General features: G+C 42.6%; 1 protein-coding gene across 5 annotated transcripts in view; it reads left to right on the forward strand.

Moving 5' to 3' along the window:
* CSNK1G1 (casein kinase 1 gamma 1) overlaps positions 1–15605 on the forward strand; it is a 110928-nt gene that overhangs the window by 37958 nt on the left and 57365 nt on the right. For 3 of the 5 annotated variants that reach the window (XM_087743881.1, XM_087743880.1, XM_087743879.1), the window contains one exon: positions 8035–8450. In XM_087743881.1, the coding sequence (XP_087600007.1) occupies positions 8273–8450 (178 nt within the window). In that variant the 5' untranslated portion in view covers positions 8035–8272. Of the gene's footprint in view, positions 1–6841; positions 7070–7167; positions 7277–8034; positions 8451–15605 lie in introns of those variants that run through there. The other 2 variants (XM_087743878.1, XM_087743882.1) reach the window with 2 other exon arrangements.

The raw sequence follows: 15605 nt of genomic DNA on the forward strand, positions 1-15605 counted from the left end.
CCTATTTTTGCAAGCAGAGATGGTATCCTAAACGTCATGCTTTTTGCTAGTCTTTGAGAAGCCTTTCAAATGCTGGAGTTTAAAGCTGGGGTCGGTTACTGTAATATCAAGAGGTAGATCTTAAAAACTTTGTGACAGTTCCCTCCTGGGGCAGCAGCGCAGCAAGGGCTGCAGGATCCTGGGGCTGCTGAGGATGCAGTGTTGGGGCTGGTGGTGTGTAGACAGCTGTGTGTGGGCTGAACACCTGCATCATTTGGAGGTGCTTGCTACTGACAAACAGGGATTTGGCACTCTGTCAGGCTTTTATGTAGAGGGATGTGTCTGACTTCTGCAGCAAGCCTCAGAAGGTAGAGGGGAGCTGATCTGGCAGTTGCTCTTCAGTCTTTTCTTTTCCCAGCCGAAAAAAAAATTAAAATATGCAGAGCTCAGGTTTCATTGGGGATTTTTTCATTTTATTTCATTTTATTTAAGTGTTCAACTTAAGCTGTTCCAGCATAATGCAACTTTTCATAAAGAACACTAACCCTCTTTTTCTGGCAGGTTATGATCTGTAGTGCTTTGTTAAACGTATACAAATATGTGTACATGGCTGCTGGCTTGAACTTGAGTGGGGAAGAGAAGTCAATGAATCTAGCTTGTATTGCACAAACCATTTCCCTGAAGAATGGTCTGTTTTTTGTTTTGACTCTCTTCGTGTGGAAGAACTAAATTACTAACTAAACTACTCTTTCCTTCCCTAGCATTCCTGACTTTCATGCTGAGCTTGTGTAGAGGGTATTGAGAACAAAGTTCAGGAATGAACTTGCAGAATGGGTGCTTGGATTGCTCTTGGTGAAGCAATCAACCAAGACTTATTTGGAAAAGTAACTTGCCAACACATTTAGTTGAGGATTATACAATTAATGTGTGTTAGCAGGTTCACAAGGTTTTCAAGGAAAAGACTTCATGGAAGTTCACCTCCCTGGGATGTAAAATGGTGTAAGTTCGTTTGGGTTCATCCCTTTCTGTAAAAACTGTGTAATTGCAGGATGTCAGCTTGACAGTCCTGTGCACTCATGAGTAACAAATGAGTGTAGTGATCCACAGTTGTCCATCCTTCTCCCTTCCCAGCAATTTAGACTTAAATACTGTTTGTATGCCTCATCTTGTAAGGCAATTTTTTCCGCCTGTGAAGCGCTGAACAAAACTAACTGCACAAGCTGAAGATTAAATTGTTGGGTCAAATGATTCAACAGAACCAACTCATAGTGTTTAAAAGGCATCTGTAGTCTTCAAGGTTCGAAAGAACCTCCCAAGTATGGGACATCTGATGTGACGTGCACCTGCTTGCCATAGTCTGCAGCCAGCTTTGTCGATGCTGCTACCAGCTTTAAACTGCAACAGAGAATTTTGACCTACTTTTTTCAGTTTTTCTGTTGTTTTTGCACAATATTGAGGACACTGAAACCAGGTCAGTCTAGTGCTGTTTGGGAAAGCACAGATAAATGCTGATCTCCTCTGTGTGGAGGTGCTACTGGGATACAGGTAGGTAGTTGAAATACACTCCCATAATAGGAAGCTTATTGGGGGAGTATCTCCTAGTAGACGGCTCTCTAGGTAACCAGAAACATCTTGAGTGGGAGAGAAAAAGGGGGGGGGGGGGGAAAGTATATTTCTCATGGCTGAGTGGAGAGAGCATTCAGCCTCTGCATCCTCCCTTTCTGTTTGTGTAGATAGCCAAGCACCAGAGCAGGACCGTCTTCTAGGTCAGACCAAGATAGGATATTTGGTTATCTGTTAATTTTTCTCCTTGGGAACAGGGCAGATCTCATAACTGTTATTTTCTCATTAGTAGATCAGCAGCTTTACCAGAAGTGAGTAATGGGGTGACTTTGGAAAAAGAAGTTTTTGTTGGGGCCAGTTGGAAAGTAGCATTGGGCAGAAGCAGGACAAGAAGTAAAGTCATGGAAGGGAAGAGATGATGTGGTGGGATGAGAAGGCACGAAGGGACCTGAAGCCAATGGAGATGTGTGTCCATGTAGAACAGAGCAAAGCTATAAGTGAAAGGTTTACTAATTGTGTTTTAATATAGAAAGAGCATTGATGCCTAGGAAGCTGTTAATGCATGCAGTGATGCAGAGGACACAAAGCCAGCTTGTTTCTCTAGGCTTAAGGATGTAAGCTAATAAAACTAGTTGGCAGATGCTGAGAACGTGAGTGAACACATCACATGTCCTGGTTTCAAAATATTCCTCATTACCTGCATCTTGGCTGTTACACCTTTTCTAGAGGGTGAACCGTTTGTCCCAATCAGTGGCAAAACAAGCAAAGTTTTCTGCTGCTGAAGGCTCTACTTTTTACACAGAATGAGGGTGGAAGCTGGTGATCTCATATCCGTATGCTTATAACATGTCAGTTGAGGGCCCTGGAGGATTTTATAGTCTTTGAAGTCATGTGGGAAGTAGCAGATCTTGTCTGGAAAGCACTCCCCAGATCAAGAGACTTACCAAAAGTATTACAGAGGCACCTGGGGTGGATGTTGGAAAATACAGTGAGAAGGCATGTGCCTTGTCCTAAAGCAACAATCTTGGAGTTGCTTTGAGAAATTGAGTTCCTGTTTCTGTAGAGAGCAGGATGAGATCACCCATCTCAAAAGAAAATGGGACTTTATTGAAGGTCTCTTCTTTTAAGAAGGATAAAGGAATTGTATGGCCAAACTACTTCTGCTTGTTAGGGTGGTGATCCATCTGCCAAGCACTTGCAGTTTGATTTCTAGCACTTTTTGACTCCTTCATGAATCAGAAACGCACACAGACCTAGATCAGGTCTGCTTGATTTGATTTGAAGAAAGGGGGATTCATTTGCAACTTCAGTTTGGACAGATTTTCTGAAATTGTGCCACAAAACAAGACTTTGACAGCTCTTATTCTTATCTTGGAAGGGTCTCCAGAGTATCTCAAGTAGGTCAAAGAAATTTTCAGTGCAGGTGAAGCAAGCTTTTCCTTTGAAGGGTGGGAATAAGGATTGTTCTGGCTTCTTCACAGCAGTTTCTTGTTTGCATTGTCCTTTACTATTGCTGCTTTCAAACATAAGGACTTAATTGAGAAAACTTGGATGTCTTTGAGCAATGTCTCTGTGCTGTAACGAGTGCTCAGTAAGTGATAAACCTTCCTTCATGCTGGACTGTGCTATGGATCACAACATGAAAGGCACTGGCCTTCAACGCTGCCTAGAAGCTGGTTTGTAGCTCTAGCACTGTGGGTTTATTGAGGGAGGTGAGGTTGTGATTTAGATCTCAGGTCCTAGGTGTTTTGAAGTGTGTAGGATACAAGGTGTTTTTTTTTTTATTTTGCTAACTGTGCTTTAAGTAATTTCCTTTCAAGCCTGTATCTTTCATTAAATAACTGTTCCTATGCCTCCAACTATATTGAATGTGAAATGAATACTGGAATTGGACTGAGTCACCATTAGGGAAATATCTTCATGCAGTTTTGTTTAAATGCAAGTAACTTTCAAGAGCAATCTTGCTGAGTGGGTGAAAAGGTAGGAAGGAAAATCGTTATGAAAAAGTTTGAATCATGGCAGGAAATAGTCCTGGCATTCTGAGTAGTCTTTAAATATTAATGTGACTGACTTCACATTACAGTCTAGTCTTCATTCTTCTGCCACTCCTCTTCCAAAGCCAAACGCTTTGTTAGTCCTCAAAAGCCATATTTGATGCCATATTTACTACAGTTGTTTTTTGGTATTGTTACTACGTACTAAAGATCTTTGTGCGATTTGGTGTACCAGCAGCTGGGATCTGCTCGTAGGGTTGACTGTAATAAAGAGGTTATCAAATGCTTGGTTCACTCATTCACTGCTGATCTGAATTCCTGTTTGCAGGAGGCTATCAGCTGAGAGAGAGGATGTTTCTTGTTTGCAGACTGTCAGGCGTGACCTTTCCATCTTTCTCCCTGGGGAAACCTTATACAGATGGGGAACAGGGGAAGGATGGAGGCATAGTAGCTTATAACCATTAACATCTTATTCCACTAGCCAGAAAATGTGTGGTGGAGCTCTGTACTTAATCTGCCTGAGAAGAGTGGAGTTGCTTGTCCCATCTGAGATGCACTGAGCAAGATGGTGCAAGTGTCAAACCAAGCAGTGTATTTCTGATGTTGGATCTGAAAATTGGCACACAGGGCTTGAGCAGAGTTCAGACTTTAGTCTGGAGGAGGGGGAAGCTGTACCAAGGCTCAGGAGGGCTTGTGCTTGCAAGAGGCTTGAGCAGCCCTTAGAGGAATGATGTGCTTGTGTCATCGAGCACTGATGGAGCACTGCCTGCCCTACAATCACTGAAGATCAAGGCCAACTCACATCAACCATTTGAAACATGTTAAATTATGCACCTTTCCATTTTGGTGGCTTTCAGCCCCATTTTATCATAGCTGGTAAAATGCTTTTCTATTAACGATGCTGTCTTGTGCCAGCAGGTAGCCAAACAGCTTTGAAAAGATCTGTGCCTAGGCATCAGGTTATGCTGCAAAGCAACCTCACTATCTGGATCCATCTACTCTGCAGGTCGAAAGCTGGTAGTACTTCACAGCAGAAGGAAGGTTAAATGGCTTCTGGCATCATGCAGGAAAACATTGTAGTGCATTCTTAAACAGCCTGTCTCTTCCCAGTCCACCTCATGTTTATCAGGGTTGTTTAGAAGCCCTTTCCGGTGGTTTTAGCTTATATTGACTTTTCTTACACTCTCTACTGGCCCTGTAACTATTAGCTGAATGAGCAAGGAAAAAAAAAAATGTTTGCAACTTTATAAAAATTGTATCATTTCTCCTTCCTGTGCTGTAATCCATCCCCATCATGCAGATTTTGCCTCCTTCTTTCAGGGTTTTTAGCCCCTCTCCATGTAGTCCTTTGTAGTAGTATCTCCTCAGTCTACAGAGCTGTGCTGCACTTTGTGTCTCACACAATGCCACGCATTGGTTTTTCCAAGCATAAACTGTGCAGGGTTTGTTCTCTTGCTAGAGATTTCTTTCTGTTTACCCTTTTGTGAGGTCTGTAGTTGTTGCCCATGGATTATCTTGATGAAAATAATGACTTTGGTCTCCAGGGGAAACAAATCCTCCTCACTGGCTTTGGTGGGATCAAGCGTGTTTTCCAAAGTGCTACTTTTATTCATAGAATTCCTCTGTTCTGCTCATCTTTCTTAGTGATCCAGCCCTAGAAGCACTCCATCATCATCCTCGCATTTGATTTCTGTTCAACAATAAACTTCCTTAGTTTCAATGACTGTCCTTTTTTATGTTGTTTGTTTTGAAGCAAGTCTCTCCTTCCAGGACAGGTTGGGGTGGGGTCCAATCAAAGTGCTTTTCTGATATCTGATAGAGCATCGTCATTGCTTCTGCAAGCTGGTTTCACAAAGTAAATACAACTGTGCTTGCATCTATGCAAACAGCTTTGAGAAGCAGTGCTAACTCACCCCCTCAAAATGAACGCTGCAGCTGAAAGTATGTTGGGATGTCTACAATGAAAAACCAGTTCATCCTGTTTGCCTGTAACAGATGCTTCCTGCTTATCCATATTCAGTTTTAAGTATTAAATCTTGAATTAATTTGAGGTACAAGTAAAGCTTGGTAATACTAAACACTGAATTTCTTGTATGTGAACATCTCCGGCCCTTCTGTCTCTAGCCAGGCCAGCAGTGCTTAATCATGAACTGAGTTTTACACATTACTTAGTACCACGTTGGGAGCTTGACGCTGCAGCTTCTGGGTCGGGATGGCCAAGTGGTAGTATGGATGTGATACAGTGGTTCTCGGATGACCTGATAATTTTCAGACCTCCTGGACTTGCTGAAAACATGCTGTATGATGTTTTCTGCAGAGATCCACCTTTGTGCAGAGCGACAATGAGAATTCATCTCCTTTTCACTCTAGAAAAGAGGGCTGCTGAGTCACGGGCTAGATGAAATATCCTGTGGGTTGTAACCTGTGCAACCTGAGCTAGGTTCTAAGCATTAGTATAAACTGTTAAAGATGCGTGGTTTTGTGGGATTGTTACATTGCGTGAAGCATCCATTCATGTGTATGGATGTTTCTTTATGCTCTTATTAGTTCCTCAAGGTCTTCCTAATACACTGTGGAGGGACGCAGCATCCTTCCTATGAAGATGGAGCCTGTTTAGAGTCCTGCAAACTCCCTGTCTGACATAAAAGCCTGCAATAATACATGAACAAAAGCAGTGGAAAGTAATTGCAAAGTGGTGTTGAAGTTGTGCATTCTCTGCATTTAATCTTTGCTTTGTTTGCGGAAGTATTTAAAAAAAAAACTAGGGAGGAAGATCAAGCTGGGGAGTACTGTGCCCTCTTTTGTGCAAACACGCAGAACTGCAAATGGAAATGGATAGAAAAGGTCAGAGTTGTGCTAAAGACTAGTTTAATATTCAGAAACTGGAATTTCGAGCTGGTAGCTACCTGTATTTTCTGGATCTAGTGTGAATGACTTCTGCCTTGTACACAGATGCCTTAGATCAAAATAAAAGTTTCCAGAAATAAAAGTACACCACAGTTGAAGGTTAGGGAAAGCATACTCGTATTACTCAAGGGCTAATGGTTTTGTTCCATGCCACTGTTTTGTGGATGGGTAATGCTGCTTCTCTTTTATTTTTGGATAAATGGAAGTAGGGTAGGTTAGCTTCATCTCATGAAATTGAACAGAAGAAACCCTTGCTAAATCTTCTACAAATGTATTGCTACAGGAGGACTGAGCCAATTGCCTTAGTAACTTTTGAACCCTCGTAAATATGGTTATGTTTCTGGGCGTATCTGATAGTGTTCAATTGCTGATGTCCTTCCACATTGACTTTTGTTTAGATGGTTTCATTAGCACTTCTCTGCTGACTTTGGAGGTATTTGCTAACTTCTGTGCAAACGTTGAAACTTCTGCGTGGATGCCTGCAGCTGAAGTAGGACACAAACCTTGTTTCTAAAATTATTCAGGCACTCATCCAGTCACATATGGAAAATCATGAATGCAACGGTGTCCCCTAAAGGAGTACAATTCAGTACGTATAGGTCCTAGGATGTGGGAAATAGCTCCAGGTATGTTTATTCTAGTTCTTGCTGAAGAACTGCACCACAAGCTTCTCCAGAGTGTCACATGTGTTGAGAAACATCTATTTCTTGTCTTTTTTTGACAGAATTAGCGGACTGATGCTCGTGAGATGCGCCAGTGCGCTGTCTGGAGTAGTCCAGAGTTGCCTGCCCTTGGGGTTATGGTGGTGACAAGTTTGGACAAGCAGGAGGAAGGTGCACTGCAGTTTCTCTGGGAGAATTGTCAGGCTTTTGTTTGCCAGTCATGAATGCAGGCTGCTGGAGAAGATCTTGGCCCTTGCGTCCCTCACCCAATTCCATTAGAACATCTGTTTTTCCAAAACCTCATTTTTTTTGGCAACTAAATCATGTTAGTAACATGAACTGTATGTTGGTACAGCTTTCAGGAAATTTCTAGCTTTTTTAAAATAATAAATCTTGCTTTGGCTACTAATTTTGGTCATCTCTGTAAGACAACAGTTTCAACTAGCAAATATATCTGAGGTTAACTTTAAAAGATGTAAAATGAAGGAGAATTTGACTTCCTAAGTGTTTTGGTATTTTCTTCTCTTGGCCACTTTTTTATTTTTTGTCTGGCTTTAGTGTAATACTTTTATAAATGTATGAAGTGAGAAGAAAACGAACTTTACACTTCAGAGTTGCTTTAGAGATGGGATGTGATCTCCTTACAGTTTCCACCTGACATGCTGGTGTAATTGAAATTGCTTTTGTTAGTCTGTGCGGCATGAGTCCTGATAACTCCAGTAGCAAGCAGTGGATGGGCAGCACTTATATCTCTTTGTGACGTTGGGGCTTTTTATCAGAAAATTGTTAAGAAAATGGTGAAGTTCCCATATAGCTGTTAATTTCCTCGAGGCTGGGAGAGTTCTGCACATTGGTCCTGTTGTACATTTCTTGCTTGATATTTTAAAATAATGATTTTTTTTTTCATATATCCTTTTTCTTTTCCCCAGGTAAGAAACCAAAATCAACCTGCCTTTATTGAGTTCTCAAGAACATAATCGACCCGTTGGTACATTATCAAGATGCATTAGGAAACTGGATACAGTGCCAAAAGAACTCCATGCGTTTCCATGACTCTCTTGGACCCTGACTCAGACACTTTTGGATATATATTTCTATTCTAAGGAGAAGAGTGCGTACTCCAATTCCTTTCTGCCAGCTTGCTGGCAGAGGTATTTCACTAAGATCATGGACCATCCTAATAGGGAAAAGGATGAAAGGCAGCGGACGACGAAAGGAATGCCAGGAAGGAGCGGGCACGGTTCTCGACCAAGCTCATCGGCATCTTCTGGCGTTCTTATGGTGGGACCCAACTTCAGAGTGGGCAAGAAGATTGGGTGTGGGAATTTCGGAGAACTCAGACTAGGTAAGAAGTAACAGTTTTAGTGGCCTGCATTTTCCAGATTAGCATTTCACCACTGGAGTATTAAATACATAAAAACCCTGGCTAGAGAAATGCATGTGCTTGTCTTGTTTCCCAAGTGTTGAACTGCCTTACTTGAAGCTTCTGACTCGGAAGATGTAACTGTTAGTTATTTTTATTTGCATAAAGTCAAAGTGAATACACTGGAGAGGCCAAAGATGTAAATTTTGAACAACCCCAACAATGAAGACTGTTCTCAGCGCTGAATGTCTTGCCTAAGGTGAAAAAAAATCTTCTTAATTGCCTGGATTGCTAAATCTTGCTCTCAATTTCTTGTTCATAAGCTAGGGCACCCTATTAAAGTAATGGGTGAGACTCTTTCCCAGCACTCGGCCACATCTTCTCTGTTCCACGTCCCTCACTAACCTCAGTGCCCTAGTTTCAGTCCCATCACCCACTCCCTGATCTGTCCTGTGTGTTTGACTCACTGGCTGGCGAAGAGTAGGGTGTGCCGACTGGCCATCTGGCTGCTGCCTCTCAGCTGCTGAACTGGCCCAGCAGCCCGTGATTTTTTGTGGCCCGTTGGTCTTCTAACCACATGTCTTGCAGCTGGTCACCCAAACAGATGGCTATGCTAATGCATCGTTTGTATAGGATGACTTAAAGAGCCCAATGGACTGCGCAGTGCATTGGGCTCTTAAGTCATCTTAAACAAACAATGGTTGTTTTTTAAATGAGGTGGGGGAAGCAGCCGGTGTTTTTAATTACATGTCCCTGAGCTCCCAATACGTGGTTTTGGGGTAGTTGCTGTAGATCAGAAGCAGCACCCTGTGATGGTCTTGATCCTGACTTAAAACAGTTGCATTTCTCCTCTTCTGCTGAATGAATTGGTTTGCTGTGGTAGTGAACTTGAGGGTGCTCAAGACAGGCTGGCTGACATAAATAATTTCCCCAAAATTCGGTATGTATTTAGAATTGAAATTAAAATCATTTGTGCATTCAGGCACAAGGGATGATAAATCAATCAGGAAGTCGCTTCAGGTAACCAAAGGGTTATAACACGCAACTACTGATAGTATCTTTGTAGATTCCTGCTTAGGATCTACGTAATCTTAGATTAATTTATGTAATCTTTTGTTCTAAGGTTTGGTTATTGCATCTATATGATGTGCCAGTTCTCCACAGTGTGAAGATTAACCAGCTTGCTTATGGTCTGTCTCAGTAAACAGGTAGTTTGGTTTCAGCATTACATTAGAGAAGTTTTATTGATTTGCAGGAACAGAGATAATGCTCCAAAGGTGGAGAGAAACCAAGGGCAGGGACAAAAACTCACACCTTCATGAACATGAGCACATGGCCATAATTGGCAGCTGAAGATAAGTTTGGATCCTTACAGTAACATAACATGAATAGCTGTATTGCATTTTCAAAGCCCCGCCCGCGACAGCAAATGTCACGATAGCAGGATCCCCATGGAGATGTTGAATTGCTTTGTAATCCAAGCTCTGCTTTGAGATTCAGCAGCTCTAGTGGATCCCTCCAGGTAGATGGCTCCTGGCGTTTATTCAGCTGGTGCCCAAATGCTGATCCTGTTTCCATGGTTCTTCCTTTTCATGTTTCTCAATTTTAGCAGTATTGGATTTCTGACTAATGTATTGTTTGAAAGCACAGATGCTACACAAGAGATTTTGCTTCTGAAAAAGTTGGTTTACAGAGAAAGTCAATTTTAACTGTGGAAAAAGCAACACCTGTTAATTGAGTGGCTCTTGTTTTTTCCCAGTACACTGGTAAATGTTTTGCTAATACTGGTTAACTAAGTAGCACGCTGTCTTTGGGCAATGGGCCGTACAGACTGATAACAGCAGTTAGGTGTAATGTCCTTATAGAAACTGTATTACTTTACTTTTTTTTAAACTTCTATTGCTTTTTGCCAGTCACTATAGCCTTAAGAACTCCTGTTTGCTCAAATATCAGATATTTCTATTGCACAGATGTGATGCTAATTATCGCTGAATTGTGCTGGGGGAAAGGAGAAGCAGCGCATCTCAAACACGAGTGAACAAGTCTCTGATAGCAGTTTTGTCCTGCAGAAATGAATGGCATGCCCTCTGGTTTTTGGCTTTTTTTACATAGTTTTGGAGAAGTTAAGCACCAGTGAATGCTTTTAGTAACACAGGAAGAACAAAGTCACACAGTGATAAACAAGGGGAAAATATATTTTTCCAGTTCCCTGAAGAATTTCTTTTTCAGGTGTTGTGTTTTCATTCTAAGCTGCCCTTGTATCGCACTCCAGCGCCGGACAGAGGACTGATTGTTCAGGGAGGGGATGGCATGTACGTACAGAAGCTGTTTTCTGCGAATATCAAGCTTGCTGCTTAGGGTTGATCTTTCTTGCTGCAAATACAGATAGCCCCGGGCATATTATTTTTTTGAAGCATGTGGGAGCAGCACAGTTGGATTCCAGCCCACAGACGAGCTGAAATGGGAAGATGAATGCAAAACTCAGGGTCTGGCCCAGAGTCATAAGATGAGACGGGGTTGACTGGATGCTCTTTCTTCGGATAGGCTGCAGATGGGTGGTCTGTAAGAGCTTTGGTTTCCGAAGCAGCTCAACCTACTAGCAGGGGAATGGTGCTAGCAAAGAGCAGGGGATCTTGCTTGCTGTCCCTGGGCCGGACTCTGCGCGCTTATGGAGATCCATTACCTTTTGTGCAACGCCAAGCCCTGTCGTGCAGCTCCCAGTTGTCTGCCAAGTTAATTCTTGTGCTGCCTTGGGAGCTGGAGCATGCCTGAAGTTTTATAGTGTGACTTCTGCTGTTATGAGGTCCTGTATCTCCACCCCAAGCTGACAGGAGAAGCGGCATTACGTAAAACAGCCTGACAACAGGCTCACTGGGCTGTAAAATCGTGTGATGCCAGTAGGTACTCACTGCTCAGGAAGAATGGGATATAACCTGTTAAAATCTAGTGCCACGATAAGGCACGGCTGTAAACTTCACCATAGAAAAGATTATCATCAGCTGAGCCTACAAACTGACTCCCTATATTGACTCATGGACTTTCACAGTGGGTATTTCTTGTATTTGCCTGAAATCCTGAACCATGAGCCATGTTAGGGATAAATAAGCCTCTTCAAATGTCTCATTTTTCCCAGTGTTTGGCACCCTTATTTAGTTAAGGAATTAAATAGGTACTAATGTCAAATTATTCCAGTTTCAGTAGGTTGGAGAGTTTTCTAAAATAAGCATTAAGTTCTGGATGGAGCAGGGTCTTATTTTAGCAGACCTGTAGACTGGAGCCCAAATCTTTTTGCTCTAATGCAAACATTATCTGGTATTTTCAAAACAGTGCTTTCAATTATCACTTAAAAATGACAATTATGCAGGTTTTCTCTCCGTTTGGAGGAGAAAAAAATGTTAGGAGGGCTAGATCCTGTATGTTGCTTGTATCCTTCCTTGATAGGCTGCTGCACCGAAGGGATTTTTGGAGAAATTGTGTTTTCATGTGCTACCCAAAAAAATTGCATAGTGTCCAGAAGTTAGATGTCAGTATGATTCATGCAGAGGTCTCATGAAGATTCAGCACATCTCAGCAGCAAGCAGCAAGCCCCAAACTAGAAGAAAAGCTGCTTATTTGTATGTTGCCAAGTCAAAGCAGGTTGATCCGATCTGGGAAGGTGTCCCCCCCCAAAAGCAAGAACTGCCCAGCTGACTCCTAGGCTGCAGTTTGAAGCCAGGAGCTCTGCTTTAAAACAAATAAAACAATAAAAAAAATAAAGAGGATGATAATAGCATCTGATATTGGGGTTGGTTTTGTCTCTTTTTCCCAAATAACAAAATAATCATGTGAATATAGGGCTAGAATAATGCTAGGTGTGGAAGGCATGGGTAAGAGTAGATCTGGTGTAGGATCCACACTAGGAGCTGTTATTTGGAGACACATGCTCTAGAAGGGACATCAAATCTGGCACTACAAAATTGATGTGAACTTGTTCCAGCTGCCCATGGGATCTGGTCTCTCTGCACATGCTGTGCTGCCTGGGGTGAGCTCTCCTTGGTCGTTAGGATGACTGTTTGGATGTTTGCTCCATTACCCAGCCCTGACCTGTCATCAGAATGTATTGTCCGTATAGCAACAAGCTAGAAGGAAGGGTCAAAGCATTTTTAATTTGTCATTCATTAAAGGTTTGTACTTGTGGCTGTTAACTTTGACCTGTGGGAATGGTGCACGCAAGAGATTGATCACTTTGGGCTCTTGAACCAGTCTCCAATCTGTCCATATATTTGACGTATCTTACTGCCAGGGCTTGAGAAATCCACTGTTAGTTTCCCACATGAATGTCAGTGACTTAATGCATCACTTCTCGTTTAGAATATGTAGTTCATAATTGTCAGTGGAACTACCCAAAACTGAGGCATGAATTTAATTGCTGCTCCATCAAAAGCTTTGCCTGAACTTGAAAGGCTTTTGTTAGCACAGCTATATCATCTCAGCTGTATTACAGATCTTTTGTCTTACTAAGATAAGATGCAGCTTCTATTCATGGCTTATTTTACTGTGCAGATTCACTTTCTTCTGTAAGCAGTACTGCCTTTACTCTTCCTTTAATAGCAGTGCTGCCTTATAGAAGGAGGAAGAAGAAGCCATTACACCTTGGACAGTGTGATAGCAAAACTGAGGGGTAGATCTCAGTCTGGAGCAAGTTAACGGAGAGATTTTTGGGATTTGCTTTGGCATCGTAGCTGGCAGAGCAAGTATGTCGTGCTGCAGCTTTAGGAAGGGTTTGGAGTTCAGAAGCTGGACCCGTTTGCACTCCCTTATGTTCAGAGTCTCCCCATAGTGCGTGCTCTGAAGGGGATGAACTGGAGGATTAAATAATTCATTTACCTTTGGCTGCTGGCCCGATATCTCAGGCTAGTGTTTTGCTAATCCCAGTTTTTTAACTGAGGAATTTCATTACTAGAATTATCTTTTATCTAGTCCTCAGCCTTATGAACCAGACCATAATAGGCTGGATTATGACTCCATATACATGGAGGGTGTTGGCAATGTCCTCTGCCTTGGAAGAGCACTGTTTCCCCAATATTGTTATCCTGTGTCGATGGGGAGAGCACAAGTGTTGCTAGAAGGTCTGTGGGTCATCAGTCCCTGGATGGACTTACACCCCTGCACGTTAAGTGCAAAAACTACCTTGAAATGGTGCATCTCCAAGATTGTGATGGAGGTTGTGGGATCTGTAGGGGATGGCATTCCCATGCCTCCCTCCTTGCTTTTCTTGCTGTTTAAAGCATCTTTCTCACGTATTTGGGCTGGAGCTTCCCTTCATTCGGCTCAGTGTCCTCAAGCTGAGCATCTTGATAGGAGTTCAATCCCTATCAAGAGGAGGGGAGGAGGAAGTGTCAGTGGGTGAGCTACAGCTGGAGCTGCTGATATGACTCATTTGCTGGTAGCTAATATGGAGCAGATAATTTAAGTGTATTTAGGCTGCCTTCTCTTAATGTCCTTGCATGTTCTCCCCCCACCAGCTGTCAGATAGCATGAGGCTGGAGCCCTTATCTGTCTCAAAGGGTGAAGCAGTTCATCCTGCGACCTGCTTTTCTGCTGATTTGGCCTTCCAGCTCTTTCAGTGCTTTGAAGTCACTTTCCAATGTCTGAGTGTTCCTGATGCGACTGCAAAACCTACTTTCTACCCTTCATTTCCAGCCTGGACATAATAGTTTTTATTAAAAAATCTAAAGAAATAGATTCAAACAACCCTGTGTTGTAAGGGTTAATGCTGGAGCTCAACTTGCACATCTGCTTGCATGAAACACTTCCTCTAAGGATGTTTAACCTCACATTCAAATGCCTGCCCTCTGTTAAACAGCATTGCCAGTTACCATAACAGGTTGAAGCTTTCCATAAATTTTTGGGGCTTCCCAATGAATGTTAAAGCAACTTGCTTGGTGCTGGACCTGGACTGGGAGTACCTGATTTGAAATTCGGAGGCCAGAACTACACCGACAGTATAGTGGGGATGGTATCAAAAGAAGTTGAATGCAGAAAATATGAAGCTGTTACAAAGTAAAATAAATGGGGAATTTCCCCTGATAAATATTTCAGGATTTAAAGATGACTATTTGTCTTCTCTTATGTTCATAATGTCTTTAATTTTATTGAGTCTTCCAATGCTATTCCTGCATGTGAAGAGTATCTGTATGCAAGGGATGACATGGCATGGTTTTTAATGGTGTCCTGTAGATATGCTAGAGCTCCCCAAACTCCTACCTGCTCTGAAGTATGTAATTCCCTGTCCGGGACTTTCTCAGTACCTGGTCTGTTCTAAGCATCGATATCTGTTACCGGAATTGGAAAGTAAATGTGTAATAGAGCTGGGCAAAGCTGGTGCTACAAACAAGCACTGATAACTTCCAGTATAGATTGCTGTTGGATTTTGGAGCTAGACAATCTCTCAATGAAAGCATGACTTGGGCTGTAGTGGCGCTAGCAATGATGAGCGAAGAAGGTCAGTACTTCCCTGTATAAAACCATGGGGAGCTTTGTGCAGTGGAGGCTGCCCTCCTCAAAGGATACGGTGGAACTAGAGGAGGTCAAAAAGGTAGGAGAGATGTCAGGATGATGGGACAGATCAGGTACAAGGACTGCCTGAGCATTCTTCCCCAGCGATATCTCTTCCAGGAGAGTTTGCTGTCAATCATGAGCAACATGGAGAAGGTGAAGGGGAATGATTGCTCAGATTACCTAGCAGAGGAACTGGAGGGCGTTGAATGATATGATAACTGGCAGCTTCAGAACACACAGAGAGATGCTCCTTGACGCATGTAGCTGTGCATTGCTGCCACAGATCACTAAGGAGGCCAAGGGCTTGGTTCAAACACCAGACAGGTTCCTGGAGGAAAAATTCACCTCCAGCTGTAGCACACATGGGTACCAACTCTGTCTCAGAGTCATGGAGCCACAATATATTGGCAGCTGGCTGTGTGCTTGCCTGGTTATACTTGTCCTAGGCTCTTGCCCTTCATGTTTGCCAGACCTAGTATCAGACTAGACACTGCTCCGTGTTTTGGGGTCCTGAGAATGGGTTTTGTTCTTTTAGTATATTTTTTAACATCACTGGTACCATATTGCAACAGAGAGCTATTGGCCTTACTAGATTAC

The sequence above is a fragment of the Nipponia nippon genome, unplaced genomic scaffold (assembly GCF_047370975.1).
Source record: "Nipponia nippon isolate SJK-2023a ecotype South Korea unplaced genomic scaffold, ASM4737097v1 scaffold_9, whole genome shotgun sequence".
Classification (NCBI taxonomy): Eukaryota; Metazoa; Chordata; class Aves; order Pelecaniformes; family Threskiornithidae; genus Nipponia; species Nipponia nippon.